Source organism: Nomascus leucogenys, chromosome 7b (genome assembly GCF_006542625.1).
Source record: "Nomascus leucogenys isolate Asia chromosome 7b, Asia_NLE_v1, whole genome shotgun sequence".
NCBI lineage: Eukaryota > Metazoa > Chordata > Mammalia > Primates > Hylobatidae > Nomascus > Nomascus leucogenys.
The window spans coordinates 65,383,594-65,411,444 of record NC_044387.1 but is presented as its reverse complement, the minus strand read 5'-3'; the positions used below and the strand labels follow the sequence as shown (position 1 = coordinate 65,411,444).

Here is a 27,851-nt window from a genome sequence, read left to right as displayed (position 1 = left end):
ATGAGGCTCAGATGTTGAACTGCCAAAGTAACTTACCTGTTTACTTAACAAAAATCATACTAAGCAGCTGTCATGTCTGCCAGTATGTTTCTCATTTTCTTAACAATAAGGAGGGTTTATGGCTTCCAACACCAGAGCCTAAGCCACTGCCTCACACGTCAGGGCCCCTTTCTGGCTTTTAACTGAGGACTCTGATTCCATAAATATAATGCTCTCTGTGATGACAGCAAGAACGACACGAATGAGCTTTTAAAGTTCTGCATAGTGGCATCAGTCATCATAGACAGGCAAAGAAAATCCTTTCAGGACAGCGCTAAGCATATGGAAATGGCAGAAGTGTACATCTTGGCTGATTGCTAATTGTGACGTTCCTATCATTAATTGAATGAACTAAAATAATTGGAAGAAGAAAATTACTTGACTTAATGGGATAAAAAGAAATCTCACCTTTTGGGATCTACAATTTTGTAGAGTTTTCCATTGTGAGTCTGGGTCATACTTTTACTGCTTGATAAAATGTAAACTTCACCTGTTAAAGAAAGAAATAACAATAAGCAAATTTATAGCAGTACAGGTCCTTACTTCCTATTGCCTGGCAGTTATTCTGTATGTCAATCTATCTCCATCTATCCACAAGAAAATCACTTGCCTAAAGATTATGCAAGAGTCTCACATGTCTGCCCTTACAGTGCATCCAGAATTCCAGATTCCAGTCACTCCTTTCCATATCCCACTATTACTCCAGTACAAGCAGATATTATTTCTCATCTAGATTATGGCAACAGCTGTTGAACTGAGCTCCCTGTTGCCACTCTTGTTCTTCTGTGTGTATTCTCAACGTACCAGCCGCAGTGATTCTTTTCAAAGGAGTTAGATCATGTAAGTTGGATCACACTCCTTTGTTTCAATGCCCTGCAATAGCTTCTTATCTCATCCAGAGCAAAAGCAAGTCCTGACAGTAGCACTTACTGCTATAACCTCATCTGCAACATTTTCCCTCTTGTTCACTCTTCTCTAGCCTCACCGGCTTGTGATTTCACACATGAGAGGCAAGTTCCCAGCTGAGGCTCCTGTCTCAGGTTCTTGCTGTTCCAGGCCCCTATTACAGGCTCCATCTTCCTGCGAGTCTCCACTAGGTTCATTTTTTTCCCCCTTCTTCAAGGCTGTACTTAAATATCACCTTTCCTGGCTGCACTTTAAAATCACACCTTCCCCAACTCCCAACAAATTCCTCTTCACTACTAGATTTTTCTTCAAAGCATTTATTACCAATTTATATACAGTATTTTTAAAAAAATTTATTTGGATTTTCCTCCTCCTGTACAATATAAATTTCATGACACTAGTTTAGACTTTTGTCTCTTTATCCGCTGCTGCATCCCTAGCATCCAGAACAGAGCTTTGCACAGAGTAAGTGCTCAATAAATATTTGTAGAATGGATATTGAATGGACAAATTTTATCTTGATTTATTTCTGTGCAAGATTGATACACGTCAGTTATCAAATTGTTACCGTTAATTGATAATTTGAGGCCACATGAAATTGGGTTGTGCCTTCTTAATCTTTATCTTTTTTAGAAGATATGAAACTACATCAAAATATGTTAAACACTGGGGGAGAGGGGAGAGAGAGAGAGAGAGAAAGAGAGAGAGAGAGAGACCTTGATGCTCAGTCTGAACTCTCTAAACTCTAACTCTTGATGCTAGCTGTGTTCATAATGATGAAATACAACAGATGGGGTACTCTTTTAGGAGAAAACCACCCGGTTTATTACCACTACTTCCATATAATTCTATGTGTTGAATTGATCATGTGAATAGAAAATTAGAAGCCATATTTATAATTACACATTTATAAAGTTTTAAAATTTATATTTGGTCCTCCCTCATGAAAAATCCTTTAGTCTATATTTCTCTTATTATTGTGCATTAAACACATCCTGCTACTTTTCTACTTCTGAAAAGGATTTACACAGTTTGTACTAAAAACGTAGGCACAACAGAAAAAATAAAAATGAAAGTACAAAGCAAAGGAATGTAAGCAAAAGAATTAATATTATTTTGTCAAGTATTTTATAGTTTACTTCATTTAATCCTCACAACAAACTCATCCTGACTTTATAGTTAAAAAAAATATGCAAAGTCTCGGACTCTCAATACTTTTATTTCAAAAGGTGCAAAAACTTACTCATTTTCTTATATGGTTCTTCAATTAAAGCTAGCAAGTTTCACATTAAAATGTAATCCAGTGAAACTGTATTTATTTTAATTATGAGATATATACAGGGTTGTAGCTTTTGGAGAGTCAGAATTATATATTTTTATTTTTTGTTTCTGCTTCTAAATAGTATTAAGTGTACACAGACATTTGGGATATTTTACCTAATGGTGGTGATGTTAACATAATGAGTGATGATGAATCATTTGTAGCAAGGTCTGGGAAAATCAGAATTATTCAGTCACAACATTTAAACATTCATCTCTAACTCAGACACAAACCATTCTTTTACTTTTTTTTTTTTTTTTATTTTTGAGATGGAGTTTTGCTCGTGTTGCCCAGGCTGGAGAGCAATGGTGAGATCTCAGCTCACTGCAACCTCCACCTCCAGGGTTCAAGTGATTCTCCTGCCTCAGCCTCCCAAGTAACTGTGATTACAGGGGCCTGCCACTATACCCAGCTAATTTTTTGTAGTTTTTATAGAGACAGAGCTTCACCACGTTGGCCAGGCTGGTCTTGAATTCCCAATGTCAGACGATCCACCTGCCTTGGCCTCCCAAATTGCTGGGATTACAGGCGTGAGCCACCATGCCCGGCCTCATTCTTTTAAATTTGAAATCATTGTTTGCCAGTGAAATTAAAATTATATTACAGAGGATGTAAGTGAGGAGAAGTATCTTTCTGGTTCCTTTGAGTGGGGTAGGGGAATGTTAAGGAAAAATTTTAAATTGCTTTCAGTGCTGGAACAAGAAAAGAATAGACTGGATTCTCTTCTTTGAATTGTTATATTCCTGTGGCTCTGAAATGTATCTTATGCGTTTCAACAGTCTTGTCTAAGTCTCTTATTATTCTAAGTAAAGGGCACGAAACTATTTCTGATGAAGTCTCCATTTGATGTAAAAAAACTAAATCTGAAGTTTTAGAGAAAATATTCTGATTAACATGGGAAACATACATTCTTCTTTATGCCTAGAAATTTATCTCTGAGGCTAAAGGAGCATAGTAGTTAAGGTTTGTTTGAATATTATTTTTTAAAAGGAGTCACTATGAAACTACATTGATCTCTGTAATTTAAATTAGTAGAGAGTAAAATTTTTACTCACTGATTGATCATATTTCAATTTCAACTTCTTTTTTTGGCTTTTAAGCTGCATACATTTTGGTAAGCATGCCAAGAAGTATATTATATGTTATACCATAGATTGTCCCATGAGAACATAATTTCTATTCTATTGGAAAGAAGATCTGCACTCAGATGATCTTGCTCAAATTTCATGCCCCAATGGGCAAAAAGAAAAAAGAAATAAAAAGGAAATAGCGGGTAAGGCAAGTTTCAGATTCCAGCAAAACTTTTTTATTTATTCCAAGAGACATGGATAAATGGAAAGGTTTTTAGATGGAGAATATACACAAACTACTCAGATGTATAATCAAAAATATCATTAAACATTTAAAAAATTATCTCTTCAGGACTAAAAAATTCTTTTCCTGCCTCCCATTTTTCTGCCCTATATTTTAGGATTTCTAGTGTGAAAATAAAATATAAAGGCCCTCAGGGAAAAGTTACTGGTAGAGAATATGTAACTGGACTGTCTTAATCTCTGGAGTAGCTCATCTTTGCTGTAGATTACATTTCCAACAAGTAGAGGATAAGATTGCTATATTTATTCTTCAGGGCAGACCAAAGCCTCTTGAAAAAGGAGGTGAGAATGAAACTTAACAGAACCAGGTTGTATGGTACCTAGTTCATCTTCTCCAAATCCCAAGATGTGACCGGAAAAGTAGCCTCTACAGGACCCACTAGTGCCGAGACAGAGTGGTTTTTCTTGCCATTGCTTTGTCACAGGACTTTGCTGGAGAGTTAAGAAATTCCTACAACAAAAACATACCATAAAGCTACAATGAATACATACTTTTGTTTATTGATGACAATAAAATGTTTAAAATAAAATTCATAACAAACAATTGCTTTGCCATAGACCTGGCTTCTAAAGGGAAAAATAATATAGCCCATAATGTGTGTGAGTACTGTGAAATTCCCATATGCGGAGAAAGTACTTAAAGATAGTATTTTGTTTGGAGGGGGCACTAAAAGTACCTGAGTATGAGAAAAGCCCTCCCCTTCATCCAGAGAATGATACTTCCTCGCCAGGACTAGAATCCATGCTGTGCTATTAATCAGAGAGAGGGACAGGGGAAGAGCATGGGGTCAGTACATTTTTCTAGCTCCTTACAGCGACCAAGAGTATCAGCTCTGCCATATGCCTGAATGCCAGTGACTTGGAAAACAAGATTCTTAATTTGGATTTTGTCACAGAGTTTCTTAAAATTATCCACAATGTGACCTTGAAAATTGAGACTAAAATTTAATTTTGTATTATTCCTACTTATAGAGACAAATTATATTATCTTGCTTAAAGTCCTGAAAATTTGGCAAAACCAAAAATCTTGAGCCTTCCAATATAATTTTAAAAATATTTATACAGCAAGTAAAACAATAGTTTTCAAATTATTTATTGTCATGGTAAATTTATGTTGAGGATGAAGGGAAGAGACTAAATAATATGATAAGTCCATCTGAAGACTTCTGTGCCCTTAAAAATTATTTGATGAAATTTATCAAGCCTGTCGAGAGAGCATCTTTTTGGAAGTTCTTCAATTAAACCACTATATCTATGGAACTAAAAGTAAATAATATTTATGTGTATTCCCCATCTGATGCACAAAAAGAGATAATCATTTGAATATTTTGTGGCAGTTTGCCAAATGATTAATGGATATGTCATTTGGTATATCATACTGTTGTGGTATCAGGAAACCTACCCATTACGATCTCCAAACACATAGCTTCCATACAATCTTTCTGACTGGCAGCCCCGGTATACAAATCCACCAACCAAAGGACCATTACTGAATGGCTTGAATTCTAAAAGTGATGGCTCACTTTCTGGAAAGAAACATAGCATTAGATCAAATGAAACATATTTTCATAAAGTAAAAAGAATGTACACCAAACAAAAATTACTATAGTAATTTAACTCTGAAATGTGTTCTATGATACACCAAAGGATTTCTTGCTAGAGCTATTTAATGAGAACAGTCTTTGCTAAATAGTATCAACTTTAAAGGACATCCATGTACAGCTTAATGAAATCAGAATGCTCTGCAAATGCTTGCTGTTGTAATTTTCAAGACATACCAAGTTTTCAATGAAATTAGAATCTGGATATTTTGGGACTCGTGATTATTACTTTGAACCAAAATACTTTAAAAAAACATTTAAGGCTTTACATGCTAAGTTTTGTGTAGAAATGCTTCTGCATATATTGAGTAAATTGAGACAGACCTCTGCCAAAATATGTAAAATGTTTAAAAGCCTACACTTTAATGAAAATAAAAACATAGTACATAAAAGGTCTTTAAACATGCATTTATTCTGTATGTGAAAATGTTGTAACTTAGTGAAGTAATATCTTCATTTAAAATATTTTAATGTTCTGTTTATAGAGTTGTGTGGATAACAAAGTCTATTTCAATAACTCCTGATTACATGTGTATAGTCTTGTGTCTCTATCTTTCTGTGCAGGCCATTACATACTTGGATATCTGCCTGCTAATTGTAATGGAAAAACTCTAAAGCTACTTGCAAATTAATCTGAAAATTACCTTTTATATATTTAATATCAAATAAGTGATTATCAACAGATTTTATCAAAAGCTTTTGTGAAAACATAGTAATTTTTAATGAGCTCTTCCCCTCCCATGTGGTTATGGTGTATATGAGACTACAAAAAAGTACAAAAGAGAAATTTTAAATAATGAGCACACTGAGAGGTAGCATAATTGAATAATTAAGGTCACAAACTCTGGAGTTAGGCAGCTCAGATTCAAATCCAGACTCTGCCACTTTGTGTTGTGTGACAATTAATCTTTCTGTGCCTCAGTTTCCTCATTTGTACAATGTGGCCAATGATAGTGCCTATCACATGAGTTGTTCTGTAAAGGAAATGAGTATAAAGTGCTTACTACAGGGTCTGGCATGTAGTAAGCACTGTAGATGTGTTTTAAAATAAATAAATGTAGTGCTGTTAATATTATAACCAATTTTAGCTTAACCTCAATTAATGTGACTGTAGAATTTTGTTTAATCTACAAATATAGCCAAAATTCCATCAAGCTAGTGACTCATTAGTTTTTTTTTTTCCAAATCACATTACTCTTTGGTTTGGCTTTTAAAAGATGCACATACACACACACACACCTGAAAAAAAAAGTAAAATAACTAAATACCACATGAACTAACACAGCTGCTTCATTCCTGGTGTTAAATAAATATCTGTATTGAGTGAGTAAATAGAAAAAGCAATCAATTTAATAATCTTAATCTACTGTGTTTCCTGAATCATAATAATGGTTGATATATTGCTTCCTTCAAAAGGAATAAATACTAAAATATTGAAAAATGCTAAGTGTTTTGAACTTTATTATTATCCAACTTTATATTTTTACATGTTCTCTCTAAATATTCAAGTAATCATGTTATTAAAAATGCTGCTTAAATGTCCCATTCCCATGACTTGTTTTTACAAGTTGATTACTTTGTTTTCTCTAAGATAAACATTTTTTAAAAAATTACATTCTTATTTGAGTCACTTACAGTTTTCCTAACTGCTGAGACAGGCACGTTGGATATTGAGAAATGTCTTACTTTTAACACTTGTTTTTTCTCTATATATAAGATGTTAAGACAAGCTGCTCTCCCCTATTGAATAGAAGTTACTCATCTTGATTCTCTGATGAGCAAAATATAAGCTGCTAACTTTTGAAGGACCGTTAAATTTTTTGGACCTACTGAGAACCTTTCAATCCATGGTAATTAACCAGACGGAACCCTCAGGGCTTGTAAGAGTCACTGAAGCTTTAAAAAGTGAGCAGTTTACTCCCGCATGATTGTTAGGCCAGTGTTTTTATGCTTTCCCAAATGCTCATTTTTCAGAAATCCTTTTCTCTTCAATTACTAAATATACTAAGACAAAACTTGAACTAAAGCAAAATCAGCAAATTATGCTCTACATACCGTAATCTTTCCCCTTTATTATCTGTAGGATTCTGGCTGATGATCTGTTTTTTCCATTGGAGTCTGAACAAAGTATCGTTAAATTGATGTTTATGTCGGTGGGATGTCGATCCACAGCACATCTGCATAACAAGAGGGCATACACATTAATTCCTACCGTGATCCTTTCCAAGCTCAGACTGGAGATTCCTGACATAGGAAGGAGCCCTTTGTGGACTGGCAGGGATCCTGTGGCAATTTAGTTTGGATCTTCTAGAAAACACTGAAGGAAGTAGTCCGATGTGTTTGCTTACTTGGTTGAAGCTTAATCTCTGGAATATATTTCTTAATTTCTCTTGTTATGATTTATAATTTCTTATGTTATAAATATGCACACTGTCTTAAAACAATTGTTAGTCTGTTCTTAAGGAATATCATATGTATAATACACTGGTAAAGTATTGTGAATAAGAATCAGTGTCACCATCCAGGAACAGAAAACCAAACACCGCATGTTCTCACTCATAAGTGGGAGTTGAACAATGAGAAAACATGGACACAGGGAGGGAAACATCAGACACTGGGGCCTGTTGGGGGGCAGGGTGCAGGGGGACAAGAGCATTAGGACAAATACCTAACGCATGCGGGCTTAAAACCTAGACGACAGGTTGATAGGTGCAGCAAAATACCATGGCACATGTAAACCTATGTAACAAACCTCCAAGTTCAGCACATGTATCCCAGAACTTAAGGTAAAATAACATAAAAAGAAAAACAACAGTGTCACCATCAACTCATCTCTGTGCCACACAAAACAGTACTAGTTATAACATTAATTCTGGGTTTCTTACATGAAATTGCTGCATTCTAAAACTTAGACTGCTCTAACACAGGAAAACATGTGCTTTAATTCCAGGAATATAGTAAAGCTGGTCCCTACAAACATCGAGGTCTTTTATGTTGACTCTGTTTTCATGTTTTCCATCCCTAATCTGGGGGCCAGAGTATCTCTGTGACTTAAGCCACTGACAGGAAGCTCCATAAGGGGAGGTAGGACTTGCAACTTCATCACTACCTGCCTGTTATCTGGTTCAAAGCCAGGAATATAAGAGGGGTTCAAGGTCTGTGGAATGTTTCAATCACTGAGGGACTGGGTATGAGGAGCTTGGGTTGGGGGAAGGAAGAAGTTATATAATACAATTTTGGAAGTTATCGAAAGTGTGGAAAACAGGCTTGCATTGTTTTTAGGTTTCTCAATCTTGGCACTGCTGACATTTTGGGCCAGGTAATTTTTTGTCTGGGGAGGCTGTGCTGCCAGCTGTAGGGTGTTTAGCAGCATCTCCGGCCTCTACAGGCGAAATGCCAGTAGCATCACCCCCTCACTCCCATCACACCCTAATTGTGAAAACCAAAAATGTTTCCAGACATTGCCAAATGTCCCCTAGGGGTAAAATTATCCCATTGAGAATCACTGTTCTAGGCCAACAATATATATTAATTACTTAAAAACAAAATGAAACCATTGAAGCTAATAAAGAAATTTTAAAAATAAAATAAAAAATTGAGAGTTGGTGCTGGTTCTTAAGAGACGTAAGAGTCATGTAGCAATTATAAAAAAAAAAAACAAAAAACAAAACATAAATTCTTGGCTCCAGATGATCTCATTCATGATAGGGAAACCATAAGCCTGACCTGCCAAAGATGGGTTAGTTGTTCTGTGGCAACAGTCCCTTTATTGTCCTCTCTAGTTCAATGATTCACAGAAGACAATGCCTGGCAGGGATCATGATAGAGTCATGCTGTGACTTAAGGTGGAACTAAATCCACAGCAGGGAGAACATTTTCCTCTATTACCTTTCTTTGAAGATGGAGAAACTATGAGAAAAAGAGGTTTGACTTGTTTCCAACAAGAAACAGCAAATTTGGAAAGCAGGCCAGGTGGAGTTGCTGGGGGCTTGGAGCCATGGCTCTGGCTGAATACCAGGTCCACTAAGAACTGCTTGACCCTTGTAACCTTCAGTTTCTCATGTAAAAAAGGGCCCTGCCAGTGAAACTCTCTGGGTGATACTATAATGGTGGATACATGTCATTATCCATTTGTCTAAACCTACAGAATGCACAACACCAAGAGTGAACCCTAATGTAAACCATGGGCTCTGGGTGATTATGACGTGTCAATGTCAGTTCCTCAACTATGACAAATGTTTCTCTGTGGGGATGATCATAATGGGAGAGACTATGCATGTGTGGAGGTAAGGGTAATATAAAAAATGTCTATACCTTTTTCTCAATTTTGCTGTGCATCTACCACTGTCCTTTAACTTCTCTATTAATAAAAGGGGAGTGGGAGAAGTGGGGCTGATGGTGAGCCTTGCTGAGAAGCAGAGAGGAGATAAAGTACACAAGATACTTAGTTCAGCACCCCGTAGCAAGTGCTTAATAAAAGTTCCCTTTATTTTTAACCAATAATTAATTTAGTTTTCTTTCTGCTTTATTAAATCGTCTTTTGCTTAGAGTACTTTTGGAGGGAGGTGGAATATAAACACCAACTTTTCCTTCAGCCCTCTGCCACCAGAGGTGGGGAGGCTCCGCAGCACAGGCATCTTGCCACACATCTGGTCTGTAAAGCACCCCATCCCATGTTTTTGCATTGAGGTTCAGGACCCCCAGGAAGGTTGTGAGAAAGCTCCAGTGGGATTGTGGTGACTCAGGCTGCCTGACTTCAAAGTGTTGCTTTGTGGTGGTATCTGTGAGTTCTGAGCTCTAGGAATGGAATGTGACAGTTTCCTCCACATCCTGAACCCACCTTAAGTATTCCCTGTCTCACAGATTTTAAGATCTGCTGAGATGCCAAAAAGGAAATGAACTGTAGTCTTGGGTTTGATGGAGGGGAGATGAAGGGCACGAGGGATTATAAAAATAAAAAGTTTCAGAAATATTCACCTTGCACATAGTGAACACTCAATAAACATTAAATGGTAATAATAACTTAGTAAATGAATGAATGTGGCCAGATATCCCTGAGTACGAATAATAGACCATAGACTGGATGAAGCTTTCGTTACTAAATTGCTGTATTATACTTCATAGCATTTTTACAAAATGTACCCCAAATTTCTCACTCTACATACTTTTTGGTTTTCCTTTGTTTTGGTTCATTATAGTACCAACAGTTAATATGGAGTCCTTTAGTATTTGCAATGTTTTCAAAGTGAAATAAAAGTTAATATTTAGCTCAACTCCTTGCAAATTAACACTGCAGCATCATATTTAAGTGAAGCTATGATAACAAGAATTGCAATTCATTTAAAACCTACCAGGGGTCAGACACACTATTTGCTACTTTACTTACAGATTTTTATTTAATCACTGCAAGGCAGTTATTATCACCCCCATGTAATATATAAAGAACTTAAGACTTAGCGGGATTTAAGGAGACAAATCAAAAAGTTTCTCTCTCTAAACTGTTCAGATTAAAGTCTTGGTCATTATACTAGTCCAATAGTGTTTATCTGATAATAACCTCTCCACATTTTAAGGTGAAATTTTCTCCATGAATTTGTCCTTTTCGTTGTCTAATCTGCCTTCTCAATCTGCTTCTCACAGTAATAGAAGACAGAGTGCTAAATACTCACTTGAGTAATGACCTGTTGTGATTTTAGAGGCATGGCCTTAGGTACTACCTTTGGCTGCTCTGTGATGGTATATGCTCTATACTATATTTTTCCAGTTCCTGGATCCCCACCTGGGTTAAAAGCCAGTGAGAAGACAGACTTGTGTTCTCACCTGCCTGGATCGTGGAGCCCATGAGCAAACACTTCGGGGGGCTGGTTGGTGCTGTTGAAGTGTGGGTTGCTCCTTGGTATGGAATAAGGCACGTTGCACATGTCTGTGTCCACATCCAGCCGTAGCACTGAGCCTGTGAAATCACTGAGAAATTGGGGGACAGAATATGTGTTTTACATTTTCATTATATATTTCACCTATATTAAATATGGTGAGGTTGCTCTATTGATGAAAGAATCATCCCCTTAGTTGAAATAAAATATTAAAGTGACTGGATACAGTGGCTCACATCTGTAATCCCAGCACTTCGGGAAGCCAAGGTGCGAGGATTGTTTCATGCCAAGAATTCAAGGCAAGCCTGGCAACATAGCGAGGCTCCATCTCTACAGAAAATTTTAAAATGAGCCCAATGTGGTGGCACGTGGCCAGGAGGATCTCTTGAGCCCAGGGGTTTGAAGCCACGGTGAACCATAATGGTGCCGCTACATGCTGGCCTGAGCAATAGAGTGAGACCTTGTCTGAATAAATAAACTAATAATTAAATAAAATAAATTCCTTATTGTGGAAAATGAAACCGGGGCATTCTAGACAAGCAACTGAACCAAGACACAGTGTGATGGTGGCTGAGGACTGTGGCATCAGTAGTACACTGCTTTTTTTTTTTTTTTTTGCCTCTGTTCTCTTAATTTTTGTCAGCCTAAACCTATGTATTCCATAACCCCCAGGAAGCTTCGCTGGGCAATGTTAGCCCATTACGCAGTGTTGAGAGGCAGTATGGTTGTACAGAGCCACTGCCTCTCAGTGCTGTGTGGAGCAGAGGCAGCCCTGGAGCAGAGAACTACACAACAGTAACTCTTTTCATGACAAACAAAAGATCACATAGCATATTAGTGAATTCCTCTTCATTTCATAAATGCAGACACTGATGACAAAAGTTAAGTATTTAACCAAGGTGACCATTCAAAGATGGTTTTTAATTCACTGGTGCCCACCTTTTCTTCTGGCACTTAAACCATTTTAACCTTGAGAGGAACCCATTTGTGATCAGCCTTTTACCTTAACCCATCCATTTCTTCCATATCATCCAGGGTAATCATCCCATCACCGAGAATGATGTACAAAAAGCCGTCAGGGCCAAAGAGCAGTTGTCCTCCCAGATGCTTTCTGTGGAGTTCTGCAACTTCAAGAAAGACTCTGGCTGTTCTCAAATCAACTTGGTGTGGATTTTTTCTACATTGTGGGAAGGAAACAATACCATGACTGTTAAAAGACTTAAGGTGAGTCCATCAGAAAGTAAATAGTATATAAATGAAAAAACAAACTCTTGGCACATAGTAAATAAGGAAACATATATTTGAAATGGAGCTAACAGAAATTGCTGGAAAATCACATTATTTTCCAAGTTTCAGAAGTAGCCTTTAAATTGAGAGATAATTGAGGAAAAATGTTAAAACCATTGTTGTTCTCAATGTCTCTTAAAGACACATATGGAGTTTTCAGCAAGATGGAGATAATGATTTATTATTATTATTATTGCCACCTTATGGCTACTTATTTGCAACTTCTAAATAAAAAAACTTATGAAAAGATGATGAGAAAATAAGATGAAAAATTTCTATGCTTCGATGCCTTTTAGTGATACCTGGATACTGTGTATTCCACAACCCTAAGAATGTGGTCATGAGGCCCAATAGCCCACCGTTCTTGGTTGGTGGTATAAGACACATACAACTTTCCATTTTTCTTGTAATTGGGATGGAATGCGAGGCTTAGCAGTCCTCTTTCATCTCCTCCCTGCAGTCAAATGAAAAACACAAAGAATTGTAAAGTTAATTATGTTCTTTATTGTGTTTCAACTGGAACCCCAAAAGAGTCTCTTTCTTTCTTTTGGATAATCTTTGCCCAACCTCCTTTCTTTTCTTCCTTGCCTACTGCACAAAAAAGGATTATAAAACGTTTCACTTTGTGGAACTCTTGAAAAAGGGTTAGAACAAGACAATTGTCTTGTGTGGTTATCTATGCGCAAGAGTCTTACACCACTTTTGTCAAGTGATTTGTGTATGTAATCTTGGGATGCTAGGAAGACAAGTTTAAGTGCTGTGAAGAATTCTTTCCCGGGTTACTAGGTTGCTTGTAGTTCATAGAAGACAAATAAAAAGGTTCATAATCAACAGTCACTTCTAATCCAAGTCTCCAAAACCTAAAACACAGTGTGGGCTGCCAACTCCCACTGTCTTGGCAATATGTTTAGAAAACAGTTAAATTGCTTGTGTAATATGTAAACCTTTGCTTTACCCTGGAGGCATCTACATCAGTTGTCACAACGATGGTGGTCTGTTCATCATAGCTAGGTAATAGGCAGCCTTGCCTATCTATCTAGAAATAAGGCAATTTTACATGAATCCCTTCGCTGCATAGGGTTTTTCTTTACAGAAGGATGAAGCAGCAGGAGGAGACCTAAAGGCCATGGCTGGGGAAGGAGTGGGAGAAATGCTAGAGAGGAAAGGGGACACTAGGAAATTAAAGAAAAATCCCAAACAACTTTCTTGTGTTATTATATGAATGTCAAGGATTGTATACATTAGGCATGCCAAATGCTATAACAATTAAAACATCATCATGTTCTTAAATAGAAAGGCATTTTATCTTCATTTTCTGCTAATTCAACTTGTTGAAATTCAATATGGTCTTAGCCTTTGTTTTATCCCACAAGTAGTCTAGGAATTTCTATAATGAAATCAAAGTATCTAAAATTATCTAGATCAGGGCCTTAAAATTCACATACTAGTAAAGCCAGGGAGCACTTTCTCGGTGAAAAACATGGCATAGAAATTGGATGCTGCAACTGGTGATAGCACATCACCTTATTTATTCCATTAAACATCACAACATAGCCTATGGCAAAAAGCTAGGAGAAGTTATTCCTTCTCAAGTGTTAGCAGAGAAAAAAAAATCTCTAATACTGCAACCTCTTCACAGGGTCATGTTCAGTCATGGAAGTACTCTCATGTTTTTGTCCCCCACACAATAGTATATGTTACTAGCAAAGCACAGAACTGTTTGTAGTTCTTACTTTACATGGAGTTCAGAATTGAAAGGTTTAGGCAGAAAAGTTTACTTTTAATAAACACTGATTTGTTTCCTGGCTTAGAGAAAACTGTTTTTAGATATAGATCACCCAAAGTAGAATATCCACACTTTCAGAGCATATAAATATTAAAATGGCTGCAAATACACAGAAAGACCAAATCATTATTTAAATGTCAAAAAGTCAACTTTCCTGCACATCACAATATTAATTTTAATTTTAATCATAAAGGTAAAACTCTAATGACTGATATATGAATGACTCTCTGTTTTTCAGATTATCTTGTTCTGGTGATTTTAATATTGACTTGATGGTGCTGTTTTTCTGCTTAAATCTTCATTAAATAAAAATCTTTTGGCTTTCTTATGAGACACTGGAAGCTAGGAAATGTTAAGTACGATTTGACTGTAGAGAAGCCACTGCACATTTGAACCTCCTTGACGGATTGTCTAACGAGGCCCAAGGGTGGGATTTTGTTTGTGATTAATTCCTCCCTCAAATATATTTCCCCCTAAAGCTGTGAGTGCAGGTTAAGTACTGCATGCCTGCTTCACAAATGTTTGTGTTCCATTATAAGCAGCTTTTGTTGAAAGTAGTTCTTTGTAGTTTTTAATCAAATCATCAGAAATACAATTTGAATTGGATAGCAACATGCTTCAAAACTGTGCTGGTTGCTTCTCAGGAATTAAGAATGTAGAATTAAGGCACTGTAGAAAGACAGATGGGAAAAGAGATTTAAACAAATCTACAAGTGATAGAAGACAATTGTTCACTTGAGAGATACCATCTATCACATAAATGGCTTTGGGGGCATTTTTGACATTTACTAAAGTGCCAAATATGGAAACAGAATAAGACATGTGAGTGCCAAAGAAATAAATCAAAAAAGCAATTTAAAAAAGTCAGTAATTCTGAAATTTTCAGGTAATAGGATTTACAATTGATTAATCATTACATATGATCTCATTTTTGGGTCAACTTCCAGGTGCAAAGTAGTTTAGAAATTTGACTACTCTTAAGTCATTTCAGAGAAATACTCACTTTCATAACTACATTGATGAAAACAATTTAATGTATTATACAAATATCCTAGATTTTCTTGAATCTAGATTTTAAAATTATATAATAGGATTCCTAAATATTCAGAAATTAGAAAGGACAGATATACTGCTGGTGTGCCACAGTGTGCCAGGAGATTAACGTATTGAGAGCTCACATTTCACTTGAGTTAGACTTCAGTTATGTTGTCTACTTAATTAAAATATATTACTGACAAATTATGGTTTAACTCTCAAATGCAAACCTGTCTCTAAGGTCTGGGTCATTTTTCAAAGTCTTATGAAGAAATATGTTGATTGGGCACTGAAGGGTTGATTTTAGACCAGGGTCAGTTAGAGGCCACACCATCAGAAACACCACCAGATATTTAAGGTTGCTTCAGCTGTAGTCTTCACCAGGACACTGTCCTAGCCCGAGAGCCTGGACGTTGGCGCCTGGAGCCGGGACTGGCCAGAAGACCAGACCTCCCAGGCTCCTGTACTTCCTTCTATTATCTTAGTCCCCTTTGCCCCAGCTCTGACTATGTGTGTTCAAAGCCCCGTTCTGTTGGTCTGATCCCCTAGCCCAAAGACTCCCTTCTCTTCACTCTGTTTCCAAATCCGATAACCCAGCTTTAGAGGCTCAGCAGAAAAAAACAACAAAGCCCTGGTGCCAATGTTACTAACTGCTCTCCTTCTTACCCCTTCTCATCCTTCCCCTTCATTATGTGTGGTTTTATGGCTCAGAGAATATGGAATCAAAATCATACACTCCTTCCAGAAATGTGAATTATTGAACTGAGTCTAGGGAGCATCTGGGGAGTTTTTATTTTATTCTTGAGCTTCTAGTGATTAGTTGAGCCAAGCTGGCTAAAAAGGGAGAAAATCATATTAATAGAATGGCAAATGGAAGATTCGTGATTCAGGCAGTCTTGCCTTTCAAAAAGACATTGACTTCTAACATTATCCTTTTTTTTTTTTTTTTTTGAGCTGAAGTTTCACTCTTTTTGCTCAGGCTGGAGTGCAATGGCACAATCTCGGCTCACTGCAATCTCCGTCTCCCGGGTTCAAGTGATTCTCCTGCCTCAGCCTCCCGGGTACTTGGGATTGCAGGCGCTCGCACCATGCCCAGCTAATTTTGAATTTTAGCAGAGACGGGGTTTCACCATGTTGACCAGGCTGGTCTTGAACTCCCGACCTCAGGTGATCCGCCCTCCTAAGCCTCCCAAAGGGCTGGGATTACAGGTGTGAGCCACTGCGCCTAGCCCTAACATTATACTTTTAAAAACTGTTAACCAATGTCCAAAATGTTTATCCTTACCCATGTGAAAAGCAGTGATTTGTCTAAATACTCACATTATAATTGTACTTCATTATTAGCAATAGTGACTTGTACATTGAGCACTTTGTATGTTGTGCTTCTGGGAATGCACACACAGCATTGCTAGAACCAAACTGAAAGCTAAAAGGGTAACAAGTAATTTACAAACAAGAATTTAGGGTTTCCTCAGTTTGGTAATGCTTTAAAAAAAAAAAACTTACTGACTTGAACCTCATCCAAGCTTCACAGGCTGCCGCAAGACCCCCTCTTCCCCTTTGCTCAGCTCTTCAATGCTACATCAACTTCTGGACAGCCCTACTGGACAGCAAGCACAAATGACTGCTCAGATTTGGAGTGTTGAATGATTTGAAAATAATGTTCCCACAATTTGGAACCTGTAGACTAACTTGTTTCAGAGGAAATAATAAAACCCTCTTCAGTCGCTTTTAATAAGTGTTTATCTGCCATTCTAGTTATCATTCAGCTCTTAAAAGCAATTTCACAGGGTCCACAGAAAATAGACAACCCCAAAATGAAGAATACTGATACTTTAATGTAAATACAAGATCAGACCTAGTGCTGCAGCTTTGGGATAAATTCTTCCCTGGTGAACAGATCAAAGTTCTAACCAATTAAGAATATTCCTCTTCTTTGAATAATTAAGTATCCATTTGAAAGAAGAGATCATCATAAAATGATTATAACAGAAAGTATTTTTTTCTTTTCTTTTTTTATACATGGTTTCATTCTATCATCCTGGCTGGAGTGCAGTGTCACAATTATGGCTCACTGCAGCCTTGAACTTCTGGGCTCAAGCAATCCTCTTGCCTTGCTTTCTGACAGTGTGGGTATTACAGGCATGAGCCACCACACTCGGCCCTATTTTTTCTTTTTTAACAGACATTGTAGGACAACATCTTTCACTGTGATATTTAAAAGACAACATTCTCTTCATACTTTAATGTGGTTATAGTTAATTTTTTCTGGTTTCTGTTTTTGCTTTAAATTTGCCCTAATGTCCTTCAGGAAATACTGACTTGTACATTTTAGGAAACATAATTTTTCTTAGTGACCTTTTGGTAAGTGGCTGACTTCAAGTTCAGTCATCCACAACATGACCCTATGATATTAAGAAAGCCATGAAACATAAACTAAATAATGTGACACTATGTTCAAGACATTAGTTGTTACTGCCTTGTCAAAAATTTTATTTTACACTTATTCCACAAATACTTATTGAATACCCATTATGTGTTGGATATGGTGCTTAGGGATAAACAATCAATAAGAATAAATCCCTCCTCTCAATGAGTTTATATATGGAAGCACATAACAAAGTATAGTTTTGAATTTTGAGTTGTTTCATTCCCATCATACTTGGAGATTTTTGAGGAGGATGAACAATGCTACACTGTTAGAAATGTGCATGGTCAAAAACAAGTATTAAAGATAAGAAATAAATATTTTTGGTAACTTCTGACACAAAGATTAATTTATATATTGGCACCTGAGCTTTCTCCACTCTAAAACTTGATAAAAAAAAAAAACCAGCTTAATTACATAAAAACTACACTACATGAAGAAGTTAGCAGAGTTTCTACAAACAGTAAGACCATCTGGTAATTTATTTTATGTACACGACACAGGTACACAGGTATAATTGAAGCTCTCTAGTAAAATTGTTGCTCTCTTAATGCTCAAGGAATTTTTAAGAATTAACATAAGAACAGAGTGGTGGTATTTTGAATTCCCTATAAGATACATACTTTTACTATAAGGCAGGTTTTCACGTTTCTTTTATTAACTGTCATTTTCTTGCCTATGTTTTGCTGATATGCATCATGAAAGGAAAAAGAGGAAAAAGAGGACTTGGGACTAAAATGGGACCCTCTGATGCAAATCTATGCTTTCTCTTAGACTGAAACTATTTGCTGATCAGAAATGGCAAAACAGGTTTGTTTGAGAACTGTTAGTTCAAACACAATACCAGATTGTATTCATTTTCTATTGCTGTTATAAAAATTTACCACAAACTTTGTGGCTTGAAATAAGACAAATTTGTTAATTTGTAGATTAGAGTTCAACATGGGTCTCACAGGTTATAATAAATGTTGGCAGAGCTAAGTTTCTTTCTGGAGGTGCTAGAAGATAATCCATTTTCTTTCATTTTCCAATTTATAGAAGCCATCTGCATTTCTCAGTTTGTGTCTTCTTTCTTCCATCTTCAAAGCCAGCAATGGTGGGTTGAATCCTTCCCATATCACATCACTCTGACCTCCTTTGTCTTCCTCTTCCACTTTAAGAACTTGTGATTACACTGAGCCCACCCAGATGATCCAGGATAATCTTCCTATGTGCTGTTTAGCAATCTTAATTCCATTGCAACCTTAATTCCCCTTTGCCATATAAGGTAACATATTCACAAGTTCTAGGGAAAGGACAAGGACGTCATTTGGGGAGGGGCATTATTCTGCCTACCACATGAATATTTTAATCAGTTTCTAAAAAAGGATCCCAAGCATTTATGACTTGTGTCTTCATGGCCATGCCCTCCTGTGAGCACTGAAAGAGGAGACCAGTGAAGTTCATATATAAGTTCACAAGGAGATACTTAAGGTATACTCTGTTACAACAAGCTCTTTCTCATAGCTGTCAGTATTGAAAGAATAACCAACATTCTTCAGAATGAAGTGAAAGTATCCTTCAGAATTGAGCAGAAGGAGAGAGAAGACCATTTGATAAAATGTGGACATGTGAAACTTTCACATATGAATTAAGTTCAGATCAAAACTCCCAAGTTAGTCAAATGAGATTCCAAGATAACAGAGAAGGTAAAATTAAATATAAATAAACCATTTCTACTAACTGGAGGACAATCTTTGCATTTTAAGTTGATTAAAACTGTGTTATTTTGCTGTGTGTATAAGCTGTGAAACACACTGCAGAGCACTGATTTCTTAACAACTCTTGGAAAAGATAAGGAGCATCGCTTTTCAATAGTTCCAAAAGTCTAAATTGGTCTCAGAACAGGAGTCAACCCCCTGAGGTCCCTGGGTTAGCTTATGGGAAGGACTGCACGATTTGTTTTTGTGATATATAAAAAAAAATGTTTGTTCTTTGTCTCCAGTTCTTGGCACAAAGCTTCTAAAACTCTTGGAATTTCCTGAGTGATAGGAGTGCATTTCTTTTCATTTGTAAGCAACCGCTTTAATCACACCTGATTTTATACTAATAAGCTAACTTTGGTGGGCTTCTAGATAACTTCAAGATGGGGGCTTGCAGCCAGAGGAACCCACCATGTGATTAGAGAATTGGAACTTCAGCCTACACCACAACCCCAGGGAGCAAGGGGGGTTGGAGTTTGGGTTCAATCACCAATGGCCAGTAATTCAATCAATCATGTCTGTGTAATGAAACCTCCTTAAGACCCTAAACAATAGGGTTCACAGACAGTGGCACACCCAGAGAGGGCAGGGGAGCTCTGTACAGCACCCCCTTCCAATATCTTGTTCTATGCCTCTCTTCCATTTGGCTATTCCTGAGTTGTATCCTTCATAGTAAACCAGTAATAGTAAATAAAAGTGCTTTCCTGTGTTCTGTGAGTCCTTCTAGTGAATTACCAAGGCTGAAGGCGAATTATGGGAACCCCCAAATTTGTAGCCAGCTCAGCAGAAATATGGTAGCATGGGCACCCCATTTGTGGTTGGTATTTAAAGTAGGGGCAGTCTTATGGGGCTGAGCCTTTAACCTGTGAGGTCTGAGCTAAGTCCAGATAGTTTCAGAATTGAATCGAACTAAATCAAATTGTTGGATGCACAACTGGTGTGGGAGGACTGGTGGGTGTGAGAGTAAACCTCTCATTTGGTGTCAGAAAACATCCCAGAAAGGACCTGAAAGGTTACTTAGCCCATTCTTTTTTCTAGGGAAATAGAGATCATGATCAAGTCTATTTGAGAATACTTTGAATAATTTGGTAGTTTTCTTTTCATTCATAAAATTCTTACTCTTGAACTTGACTTGTTTTTTCTTCTAAACTTAAGTTTGGGAAAGACATAAAATATCTTGTTTCATTTCGTAATCCACTCTTTTGGCTTTTCTGACCTGCACTATTCTCTGAGGATGAAACCAGCCACAATAAACTAAGGACGTATCAATTCTAATAGGAATTCTCCCTTTTCATTAATATTTCCTCTACTTTTCCAGATTTGGTTTTCCTTTAAACTTACTCCAATTAACGGAATGCTGAGGCTCAACTTGTCTCTTCTCCTTAATCGTGTTTACTCACTGTTTCAGTCCTCCAAGAAGGTGCAGTCATGAATAGCTTAACAATGGGGATACCTTCTGAGATGGTAGAGCCTACTACACATCTAGGCTATGTGGTATGGCCTGTTGCTCCTATGCTGCAAACCTGTGTAGCATGTTCCTTTACTGATTATTGTAGGCAACTTAATACAATGGTCAGCATCTTTGCATGTAAACATAGAAAAGGTACTGTAAAAATACGATGTTATAATCTTATGGGACCACCATTTTATATGTGGTCCATTTTTGACTCAAATGTCTTTATGCAGTGCATAACTGCATATACAATTTTCAAATGCTGGTGGGACACAAGCTCACCTCCATCACACTCCATCACACCTGACAAAGAAATCTGTCCTGCTTCAGATAACATTGGAGAGCTGCTAGAAGATAACCAGCAATTCAGAATTTTAGGAAGTGTCTCATGGGGTATATAATCTCTGGTATGTAGCAACTGGTCCATGTCAAATCTATGTTTAGAATTTTCAAGCATTTTATCTTTTGAAGGTAGCAGATGCAAAGACAGATTAGAAAAGTGCAGATGGGAGAATAAAAGAGATTCCACACGGAAATCATCTACCTGTAAGTCACAATAATTCTTTTTTCTACTCTCTTCAAAAAACAAAATAAATCAGTAATACTAGGTTTAAGTTACAGCCTACTCAGAGTGAAGATATTGGAATGTATTGGAAGTGGCTATTTTCTAGAATTTCTAGTTTCATAGCTTCTTCTTAATCCCATATATGAATGATCTTTTGACATTTCCATCTATGAGGAAAAATGTATATATACATACTCAGTTATATACTTATAACTACTATAGTCACAATATGTTATGTATATATGATTTATTTTATATAAAATTTATATTTGTCAAACGGAATTTAATTTATTATGTTCATATTACTATTTCCTCCCATTTGAACTGTGGCATGTGATACATTATGGCATATTAGAGATTGGATTGACTTGTACCTTTTATCTTGCCTGGGCAGCAGTCGACAGCTGTGGAAACTAATATATGTGCCCAAGGAATCCAATATAATATCAGAGAATGACTTAAACACAAGGAACTATCTGGCTCAATATGCATCAGATGCTATAATATCTATTCCAAAGTTCCATTTTCTAAAATATCTTCTCAGTAAGACAAAATGCTCTAATAAAATTAAACTGTGTGAAACATCTATTTGAAATAATAAAGTAATAAAACAATAAGCCTCCAAAAAGCATGAAAAACCCTTCTCAAAAAGAAAATCCTAGCAATAAACAATTTTTTAAAGAAAAAAATTATAGAAACATTGGTGACACTTAGAGAAAGCAAAGCTTTTATTCTGTGCACTGAGGCTAAATGAAAATAAATTAATGATGGTTTAACAAAACTATAAGATATTCTTGGGAATAAAAATGAATAAAAATTACAATTAGAAAAAGCTTTGTAACCTCACAAAACTATTATGAACCATATAGGCTTAAGACTTGTTGAACAAAATATTTAAAAAACATTCTAGACCGAACTGTAAAAGGGTAAAATATTAAGCTAACTACTTTGTTAGACACAACAAAATGTTAGATATGTAAATTAGGAAAAAGTCTCCAATAGACTGTAAGCTTCTTGAAGGCAGAGACCACATAGTGGTATTTCTGATGTCTTACATAGTACCTCATTGACAGTGGAGGTACAGATTGTACCTCCTTGTTATAGTACAAATAGGATGTACTGAGTTCTTACTGCGTGACAGAGACTGTGCTAAGTGATTTTCAAGCATTATTCTGTTTAAACTTTATAACAACTCTAGAGTTTAATGCTGTTTTATTATCTTTACTTTCCATGTAAGGAAACAGAGGCATAGAGGAATTGAGTAACTTGCCCCAAATGCACAAATATAAATAGCAAAGCAGAGATTGTGATTGGAAGACACACAATGGGAAGTATTGTGTTACAGTGCTCTACCAAGTACTTCCTAAATGAAGAAATGAACAAAAAAAAGAAGAGACTGTATTCTTTTATCAGCACCCATTGTTCATAAACTAAGGCAGTTTTGAAACAGTCTCAAGTAACTTGGATTTCTGAAGTTCTACAAGGGAATAAAATGAAGCTCATCCCTCAGTTACTTTAACTCATATATATTACTTTAAATTAAATGACTTAGTCATTTTAACTTATGTGGGATATACTGAAGTGTGTACCTCAATTATTTTAACACAAAAGGTTAATTTAGGTTTTAAGGTAGTGTTGTGCCAGTAAATGGCCTGTTTGGGAAAAAAAAGGAGGTGCGGATTTGTGTAACTTTATGTGGTGTAAATATGCTCACTGAGGCAAAGGAAAACTTCTTGGTAAATATCTTAAATCTATCACATAACATTGCTCAGCTAATCCAAGAAGATGATGAATGTAAAATTACTTAATGAGCTCTAAAGTGCTATTCAAATTGAAGATATAACTATTATAGTGCACAGAGAGGGAAGAACTCTTCTCACATGCAGTTCTATGACATAATAGGCTTCTCAAGTAGGGAATGTAATTTTGAAGTTGAGAATGTGAAGTCCTACATTTTCTCAGATGAGGAATGCGTGCATGTCATGTAGAAGAAGTATTAACTTGCTGCTTGCCATCCAAAGAACTTTTGGACTTCAGAAAATTGCAGGCATGGACAGGCACATTTATACTTATATTTAGCACCAGGCTCACCACATACTTTTGATAAAGATTTGTGTATATCTTTTCAGGAGATTTAGGTGGCATGTGCTACCAGTGGCTGGTTTATTAATGAATGATTTGTAAGGCTTGATGTACTCTAAATTTTTGTTCTAAAATTGAAACACCCGTAACTTTGCTATTGTAGAAATATAGTTTTTTCATTAAAATATATAAAATTTATCCTCTAAAATTAAACATAAAGCAATTTATTTAGTAGACAAATATAAGGGGTGAAAGAAATAGACCCCAACATTTGTGTGTTCTTCAATAATACCGATGGCAAATTACAATATTTCCTCCCCTCCAAAAACAAACCCAATGTGAAAATGCACTGCCAAGATTTATTATAGAAAAATGTGTATTTTTGATAGTAGCAAACAGCTGTGAAGATTACTTTAGAGCCTTATTGACTAATATGACACATATTTATAGAAACAAAAAAGATACCAAATTTAGATTTAAATTTGGATATTCAATTATAAACTAAGGACGAATATAAAATTATTCAAGGAGTATGTGAGAGCATGCATATCCATTAAAAGCATACATATCCCCAAAGACTAGATGACGCCACAGAATAAAGGAAATATTATTTATGTTTGGAGAGGTTCAATTCTTTCTTCTCTCAGTGTCTCATGGATTTCAGTCTTAGGACCATTCTTAAATCATGAATAGTTAAAAAAAATTAAATTGAGAAATATCAAGCAAAAGACTAGATGATGCCACAGAATAAAGGAAATATTATTTATGTTTGGAGAGGTTCAATTCTTTCTTCTCTCAGTGTCTCATGGATTTCACTCTTAGGACCATTCTTAAATCATGAATAGTTAAAAAAAATTAAATTGAGAAATATCGAGCAAATCTTGTTAGAAAAGCAAGTATTTCCTTTGGAATAAGGAAGACAATTTAGAAAACCCATTAACTTATTCAGACCCCCTTATAATTTATTTTACTTAATGGCTAAGAAATGACTTGGTCTATAATAAAGACAAATGCATTTTAATATTTTATTAGTGATGATCTTACAAACATAAGAACTATTAACTTTTATAAAAACAAAAGTTAATTTTATGGAATTACTGGAATATTATATTTTTATATTAAAAAATGAAATAAAATGGACTTATGATTTCATTCACCAACTTTAAAGCTAAAATCTCTGAGGCATAAAGTCTTACCATTTTATTTTAAACATTAAACCCAGGAATATAAAGTAAGTTTTCTTGATAGTTTCATGTGATTTATACCTTTTTACTTTAATTTTTTTTTCTCCTGTCAGGAAATGGGAGATTCAGGGCCTTTTCAATAGAAGAAAGAAATCACAATATTAAAGATAAATGCTTAACTGTAGCAAAGGGTACAAAATTGTTTTTAATGAATTTGACCTCTTTTATAAAGTTTGGTTTTTACGATGTGTGGCTAATATGCTGGTCATGCAGCTAAAAGCATTATCTTCACATCATTATATAGAAATATAACACCGGTATACTTGAGTTTCCTAGTTATGTTTCACTACTCTTGGCCATTATGTATTTCTATTGTTACTCTAAATAAGAACTCAAACTGACTTATATAAGAGAAAACATTAAGCAATTAAGTAAGATTATTGCTTTGAAAAGAAACCTTGAAAAAAAAAAACCCCAATAGTTTAGACCACCAAGGAACACTAATAAATTTAAGGAAATATGAGGTTTCCTCCATGTGACTTCTCTTGAAGAGTTATGCAATAGATTGCTGGAACTTCAAGGTCATATAACAATTATGGTGCTTTAAAATTTATTTTCTAAGTAGAGTTTGTATTTATATGATTTATATGTCAATTAAACTTGCAATTTACCAAGTAGCAGAATCAAATTCTTTGAATCTTTGATTTTTTTGAGTACTATTTTACAAAATGATCGAATGCAGAATTCTAACAACACAGAAACATTAAAACACTACAATATGAACAATCTAAACATTCATTTTTAATATGAAAAATTATTCTTATTCCAAAATATCATTAGCTACAAATCAACATTTAGCAAATAAACATTTGCTATGGCTCAGATATCTAAATTCAGAAAATCTTTTTGATATTTGATATCTTATATCTTTGTATTAATTCTGAATAAAAACTAATAATATATATTTCTGACCAAGTGCATCTTTAGTATTAAATTATGTGGCAATTTAAAATGTAAAATTTTGTAATTCCATGTTTTCTATAGGAAAGAAATTATGGTCTATTCCATTCAGATAGAATAAATGTGGAAACTATATATTATACATATCTAAAAATGTTTAATCTGGATGAAGTTCAGATTAAAGATAGAAAAGTGATTATAAAATTAGAATAGGATTTATAAAGAAAGTCTAAAGGGAGGGCTTGAATTTCTTAAAGTCACAAAAGAAAAAACTCTGAGGAGTACAAATAACCTTATTTAAGTACATGAGGATTTATTTTAAGGAGGACAGTGTCCAGCTGTTCACGTTTCCCATGGGAGTTTCTCCAATAGGATAGATTTCAATGAATAAAAGCTCTGTTCCTTATAACTTTTAATATAATGGAAAATTTACTTTAAATATCTATGATTAATACAATTTTGGATCAAAGGACAGAATTTGAGGGAACTTCTGATATTAAAATTGCTTGAAACTGTGTTGTTAGTCAACTAAGGGAAGAGCCGAACAGTGAAAAACTGACCAGTGTTCTAGTATGTTCATAATTGGACCCAGGTAGCAGTTTGAAAAAAAATCTGATGGAAAATTAAGGAGTCCCATTCCAATTCCCAGAATCACTATGCAGAGATTAGTTCCTGATTCTAAATCGTAGGGCAAATGAAGTGTTTATAGTGGTTCCACTTTCCTGACTGCCAGTGCCCACTCTCTTCAACACCTATAACGTTATGAACACTTATCCTCACTCACTGCACAGCTCTTGCTCTCAGATTCCAGCACGTCACTCAGTCATCAAGGGGCAGATGTGGTATGCCAGTTGCTTCCATGTCCTCATGTGTCAGATTCCTATTCATTCATAGCATGGTGTTTAAGAGTATGGGCTGAGGGATCCAGACTACCTTGCTTTGCAACCTGGCTCCTCCACTTGATGGCTTTCCAACTTTAGGAGAGTTACCTTAGCCTCTCTGTGTCTCGCTTTTACCACTTTCAAAATACATGCATTTCCTACCTTGTGAGTTGTTGCATGGAAAGATAGAAGTATGACCCCTGACACACTATTGGTGCTCAAGAAAATTTAGCCATTGTTAAAATATACCACAGCCTGGGCTATTGTATTCTAGTTGGGGAGAGACTTTACACGAGTAAGGCTGTACATAAATACATATTTCAACTTTGGAGAGGGCTATAAAAGACAAGAATAGGGTGTTATGGGAAAGAATTCAGGGGGAATCTAATTCAGACTAGGGCGTTAGCGAAGACCTTTCTAAAGAGGGAAGACCTCTCTAAAAATTCAAGTTGAGACTTCAAGGATGAGAAGGAGCCAGAAAGGGAAGAAGGTTGCAGGTAAAGAAAGAACAGCATCTCCCAGAGAGATACTTTATCTGTAATGAGTATGATTCTTTGGGAAAAGAGAAATGGAAGAGAAGAGTACAAAAATATGTGTACCTCCTATTCTTGCTGGTTGTGGAGAATTTTAGGTATCTGAGGGCACACGTAAATACGGTGGAGAGAATGTGGGTCTTATTACATGACAGTTGGGTTTGAATCTTTGCTTATGTGACTTCCAGGCTGTTTGACTTGGGGAAAATAATTTAACACCCCTGAGCTTCAGCTTTTTTCTATTGTAAAGGCATGATAACTTCTACTTCGCAAGGTATTTTCTTAAAAAATGAAAAATACATTAAATGAAAATTTAAAGTTACTAGTACCCTGATGGTACATATTTATTAGTTGTTCACTAATCAGCTCTTTTCTTCATCATGGTGGGGACGGGTGGGAGGAGCAATGAGCATATTGTTCCTGTACATGACAGTGCCACCCTTGAAATGCATAAGGCCAACTCTAGCAAAAATGATAATTCAGTGATTCTACCTGAGCACTTAGACTTTTTCCATTTTAATAGGAAAAAAAATTTTTTTTTCTATTTTGGTATTTTCAGGTGGAAAACTATAATTGGATATAGTGTTTGTTTTTTTCTCCCTTATTTGATAGAATGTGTGACAAGTGACTTTAGAGTGAGGGCTTTGGAGGAGGCATTGCTGATGGTACTTAGACTTCTCATGTGCAGCTTTTGAAGTAAAGCTGCATGTTTTACTGGGTGGCTGGAGTTATTTGAAATCAAATTTAAAAATTAATATAAAAAGGCATCTCCTTCATTATATAAAAAAATCCTATACATAGA

At 35.8% G+C, this 27,851-nt stretch overlaps 1 protein-coding gene across 1 annotated transcript in view; it reads right to left on the bottom strand.

Moving 5' to 3' along the window:
• HHIP (hedgehog interacting protein) overlaps positions 1-27,851 on the bottom strand; it is a 93,054-nt gene that overhangs the window by 19,732 nt on the left and 45,471 nt on the right. The window contains exons 5-11 of the mRNA XM_003257762.3: positions 12,703-12,854; positions 12,117-12,290; positions 11,061-11,204; positions 7,296-7,417; positions 5,042-5,165; positions 3,960-4,090; positions 448-529 (exon numbers count right to left, since the gene is read on the bottom strand). Coding sequence (XP_003257810.1) covers positions 448-529; positions 3,960-4,090; positions 5,042-5,165; positions 7,296-7,417; positions 11,061-11,204; positions 12,117-12,290; positions 12,703-12,854 — 929 coding nt within the window. The remainder of the gene's footprint in view (positions 1-447; positions 530-3,959; positions 4,091-5,041; positions 5,166-7,295; positions 7,418-11,060; positions 11,205-12,116; positions 12,291-12,702; positions 12,855-27,851) is intronic.